Source organism: Hirsutella rhossiliensis (genome assembly GCF_020360975.1).
Source record: "Hirsutella rhossiliensis strain HR02 chromosome Unknown scaffold00019, whole genome shotgun sequence".
Lineage (NCBI taxonomy): Eukaryota > Fungi > Ascomycota > Sordariomycetes > Hypocreales > Ophiocordycipitaceae > Hirsutella > Hirsutella rhossiliensis.
The window spans coordinates 501,061-506,373 of NW_025408685.1; the positions used below are offsets into that span (position 1 = coordinate 501,061).

The 5,313-nt window shown below is 54.5% G+C and overlaps 1 protein-coding gene across 1 annotated transcript; it reads right to left on the reverse strand.

Moving 5' to 3' along the window:
- Nucleotides 1–275: 275 nt before the first annotated feature.
- Nucleotides 276–848, reverse strand: HRG_11211 (tc5 transposase DNA-binding domain-containing protein; the record flags this gene model as incomplete). The annotated part of the gene is made up of 1 exon (XM_044869681.1): nucleotides 276–848. One exon carries the CDS (start codon nucleotides 846–848, stop codon nucleotides 276–278), a length of 573 nt encoding a protein of 190 aa, XP_044715234.1.
- Between the last annotated feature and the right edge of the window lie 4,465 nt (nucleotides 849–5,313).

The following is a 5,313-nucleotide window of genomic DNA, read 5'->3' on the forward strand; positions in this document are numbered from 1 at the left end:
CTCTTTCAAGCCATTCAACACCAATGTGGTCATCAGTCCACCCGTTTGGTGAAGTTATGTAATGCCAGTTCGCTATCTTCTTGAATTCATGAAGGAACCACTGTTTTTGGAGTTCCTTTCCCTTGAATATTATGCCAGGAGTCAAGGAACGGCCGTCCGCAGTGATAGCTTCGATAAACGAAGTCCAATTTCGAGTTTGTGGTCCCTTGAGAAGAGCCTTTCGCTTTGGGTCCGCGCTTCCGACCACCAGGCTATCCAACCCTAACGAAGAGAGTCTAGTTAGTCAAATTTCGAAAATAAAGAGAAAAGAGAAATGGCGGCTTGCCAAAACCGATCATGATGCCTCCTTCGTCAACGTTAACAATGTTCTCAGGCCGAATCCAGCCGTACTGGCCCTCCCTGACATCGAAGTACCAATGAACCGCCTTAGGCGTGAAGGATTCAAACCTATTAGCTTCCTGACGTCTACCGATCTTAGTCTTAAGGTCTCGGTGGCGCTCGATGAATCTGGCTACCCAGTTGCGTCCTAATTCTGGTTGTTCGCCTTGATGTCTTAACAAGCCCATGACGCAAGCGCGAATCTGATTGTGGGACGGAGCATATCCCAGAGACTCCTGACGAAGAATCCAGAAAGCCAATTTATCTTCCTGATTCTTGGACAAACGCTGACCAGGCTGAATTTGCTCTTTCATGGCCGTCAGGCCGTTAAATCTGTCGATCAGAGTCCTTCGAGGCACTCCCCATCTCTGAGCCGCTTGAGAGGGTGAACAGCCGTTATCGGTGATATCTAATATAGCCTCGGCCACGTCGTCTTCTGTATATTTCCAACGAGGCCGCGATGAAGGCATTTTTATTGCGTTGTGAGAGACTGGCATGAGAAATGTTGGGAAAGAGCGGTGAGGAATTTGGTGATTAAGATGGTGATATTTCCTTGCAATGGCTTGCATACATCACGTGCCCCACGCAACTGCACGAGACCAGAAAAATGAATTCCAATCAATTTTATATCTATGAGAAGTGACCGCTTGCCAATAACTTCTATTTTGGCCAAATTCTGTATAAATGAAATAGTTGAGTTTTGGTGGTGGTTTTTTTTTTTTGCCTGGCGAAAGGGTGGGGTTGGCGAAAGGGTGGTGGTGCATGGTACCGTATTAGGTAGAAGCATCGCGAATCGGCCAAGACATGCATTTGTGTGTGCAACACACCAATTAGAAGGTAGTCACGGATTGTAGAGTCTTGCGTTGAACATTATGAACTTGAAGCTATTCGCACATTTCCTCCATATCTTCTAGCCGCATTACAAGCTCATACGGCTGCCGCATTGCGTGGCCTCTTTTCCGCCGTGGCGAGCGTTCCCCCTTTCCTCTAACTGTAGCGTTACTTATCTGCGAAGCCGGGAGCGGCATGAATCCTCCTTCCACTGATGTAAGGGTGCTAGAAAGAGGGGTCGAGGACCCAAGGGTAAAGAGACGAGGGCGCTCGCGATGCCCCCGTTGAGAACCTCCTTGACGCGGCGGCCGCGGCGGCTCGTGATATTCGAAGACGGAGGGGTAGCCGCCGCATAAGTTGGGTGGCAGACTCTGAGCGCCGGAAAGTCTGCGGCTGCTGGTATGAGGTCGGCTGTGTAGGCGTTTGACGGATCACGATGTCGGCTTGTGGTGTTGACACCGACCACGAAGCTATAGCCGGCCCAATGCCAAGATAGTTGCCAATAGCCTCAAGCCGCGAAAGCACTGTCTGCAAGACTGGCTGCCGCTGTTGCTGTTGCCCGCGAGGCTGTGACTGTTGCGAAGCTGGTGGGGTAGCTGCTGCTGCCGCTGCTGACGAGGCCACAGGTGCAGTTACAGCGGCTGTTGCAACGGCTGCAGTCGTGGCCACAGGTGCAAAGGCTATGGCTCTGGCTGGTCTGCGGCGCCGGGCAATGACTCGAGGATCGCGAATTCGTCTGTATGGGTCTGTGACGGCAAGATCCTGCCGTAGAAGCCAGTGGTTGTCCCACAAGTTCAAGGGCAAGGGTCTTGTAGCTATAACTTTGCGGCTAGTCCCCTCCCCTTGGACCTGGAGGTACGAGGCGATAATATGCTTGCAGGGCAGCCCGTATTGGGCAGTGAAGCTATTCCCACATTCCCCAAGTGGCCGCTCTTGTGGTTTGAGGAGGCCGGCCGAGGCGGCTAGTGCCTGTTTCTGTACAAGCTCGAGAGACCGATATGACGCCTTCTCGACGGCATCCTCATATAATGGTAGCCGGAACGGGTCGCGAGTCCGTCGTGATTCGCGCTCAACGGTCCGATCATGGTGTTCTCGTGAGGTTGAGGCTTGTAGTTGCAAGGCATGATATAATTCAAGCAGGTTCGACTGGCCGTTGCGAAGGAAGGTGCGAGAGCTTGAGTGAAGGGATTCACAAGGCGAGGTCGTTGTGTGGCCCAAGTTGCGGTAACGGCAGACCCAAGCGCGCGCCCATTGTGTTCGTACAGGCATCCAGATCTCTTCTACATACCTAAGAATAATGTGCTGGTCTGAGAAGGCGCCTTTGACGATGCCCCAGCGGCTGTTGAACTCGTCCTCGGTCGGGGCATACACTACGGACCGGAAGGCTGTTATGAAGGCACAGGGGCCTCTTTTTCCGGCAGTGGCTCCGGTAGCTGCAGAGCGCCCGGGGTCTTCATCGTCTTGGGGCTCTTGCGGCGGGTCAAATGGGTCGTCATCGTCATAGTCGCCAAGCCAGCGCTTCTTCACGTTTGTAGTGATGTTCTTCATGATATGCCACGTACAGACCTGTAGCTGCGAGTCCGGGAAGGTAGCCGACAATGCAGCGCGCGCAGCAGCGTCATAGTCCGTGATGATAACGTGTGGGATAAAGGCATTGCCGTCAGCCTCGCCTCTTAGCCTTGCCTTTGACTGTAACCACTCGCGAAGCTGTATAAAACACCAGGTAAATGCGTTCGTGTCTTCGGAAGGATTAAACAGAAAGCCACAGGAAGATAGAGCCCAAGGCAGTGATTCCATTGATCTCTAGCAGCTTGAGGCCATATCTATTCGTGTTGTTCGTTACGTCGGCCATCATGAGGTGTGAATGTTGTGCCCAAAGCCGCAAGGCAGGGTCAAGGCCCACAATCTGGTAGAAGAAGCGATCCTCATCGTCAAGTAGCTCTTTATGGAAGGCACCTTCCTCGTCGAGCCTGGCAATAAGCGCTTGTGTGGATGTATGTGCCCCAAGCTCCCGGAGACGAAGCCGGGCACAGATATTCGCGATGTCCTGCTCTGTTGCAAGTAGCCGCGGGTTCTTAGCCCGAAGAGCAAGAAGGATCCGCCGCGCCGTTAAGCCAGCATCGCGAGATAAATCTTTAACCTGCTGGAGTTGATGTGGATGAAGGCGCCGGTATTCTGGGAAGGCGCCGGCCTATTGGCCTCATGGTTGTGCCTTGGGCACATCACAGAGACTCGCCAGAGGCCTCCTCTAGCTTCAGGCGCACAACCTTGACTCTAAACGGGCAGGAAGTCCGCCTAGTGCCAGTCTTCCGGAGTCCTAACGAGGCTGACTTGTATTCACGGCCGCCGCATGCGCATACGATGTCGTAACGGCGTGGAGCCCATGTTCGTAGTTGCTTGGCTTGAACTTAACTATGGCGTAGCCTTGGCAGCGCGCATGCCGCTGGAGCTCGTCAAACGCATCGTCAAAGGTCTCAAAGAGTGGCATATTGTTTGGCGGGGGCTGGAGAAGCATCTTGACAAAAGAACGGTTTGATTAGCTGCTTTGTGGCGGTTGTGTGCCTCTGGAAACTTAGCTGCGCAGACGCGATGTGGTATTGCGAGGTGGGTGGCTATCACGAGTTATTTTGGCTTGTGGTGTTGTATCAGGAGGCACTGCTTGCCGCGACGCCAATTGTGTGTATTATGGTGTGTTACGCGTCTACGTGTGGAGTCTTGCTAAGTACGGTAAGGTGCACAGGGAGACTAAAAATCGGGCACAGGGAGCGGAAAGGGGGCCGTCACGGGCACCCATGATCGGGGAAGGGTCTAGGAGCGACACCCCGCGTTTTCTGTGCCCAACGTAAGTTACCTTCCCCTTGCTTCATACGGTCTAGGTACAGGGATAATAAAAATCGCGTACAGGACGGCTAAGGGGGCTCGCCAGACTTTAACCTTGTGCGAGGCTGACCCTAGCAGAATCAGGGTTTGTGCAGTGAATCTGGCTTGCAACCCTGGGCGGAGCCTGCCCATAATTCGCAACGGGGTCAGGGCAATGTTTGCAACTTCAATCCTAACCGGTTAGGGCCTTGACGGATGCCACCATCCACCGCCAGCACAGTTTGGTCACAGGTTATGAGAAAGCTCTGCTTCTCAAAGCTCTCTGGGCGATGTTATGCAGTAATAGCCTGCCGCTCAGATCCCACAACTCAGACCTGGCTCAGTCGCACGATCCGCATGACTGACCGCAGGTGCTGTAGCATTCGGGGTCACACACGGTCCCAGGACATACACGGTCCCAGGACACACACGGTCCCAGGACACACATGGTCCCAGGACACACACGGTCCCAGGACACACAACGGTCCCAGGACACACACGGTCCCAGGACATGCACGGTCCCAGGACACACACGGTCCCAGGACATGCACGGTCCCAGGACACACACGGTCCCAGGACATACACGGTCCCAGGACACACGGTCCCAGGACACACACGGTCCCAGGACATACACGGTCCCAGGACACACCGCATGACTGACGGCAGGTGCTATAGCATTCGGGGTCACACATAGTCCCAGGACATGCACGGTCCCAGGACACACACGGTCCCAGGACATACACGGTCCCAGGACACACGGTCCCAGGACACAACGGTCCCAGGACACACACGGTCCCAGGACACACAACGGTCCCAGGACACAGACACACACGGTCCCAAGGTCCCAGGACACAGACACACACGGTCCCAAGGATACAAGAGGATCCCAGGACATACATGGTCCCAGGGATCCCAGGACACACACGGTCCCAGGACACAATTGGATCCCAGGACAGGACACACATGGTCCCAGGACACATCTGGGGTCTCAGGTCTCATCGAAGCCGGCCGTCGCCATTTTGACATCGTCCTCCCCGTGGCCGGCCATGACTCTCCGCGATGCAGCGCGGCGGTCGCTTTCCCGGACCACGGTTATATCTTGTACCGGTATGCTTTGGATGATCCTCTCCCTCTCCTTCGAAGCACTCATCTGCTGCGACTTGATGGCCTGACCTGATTTTGCGGTGGTAGTGCGGCCCCGGAAAATACCCGCCCTACATATTTATCCGTCTCGCCCTCGTTCGG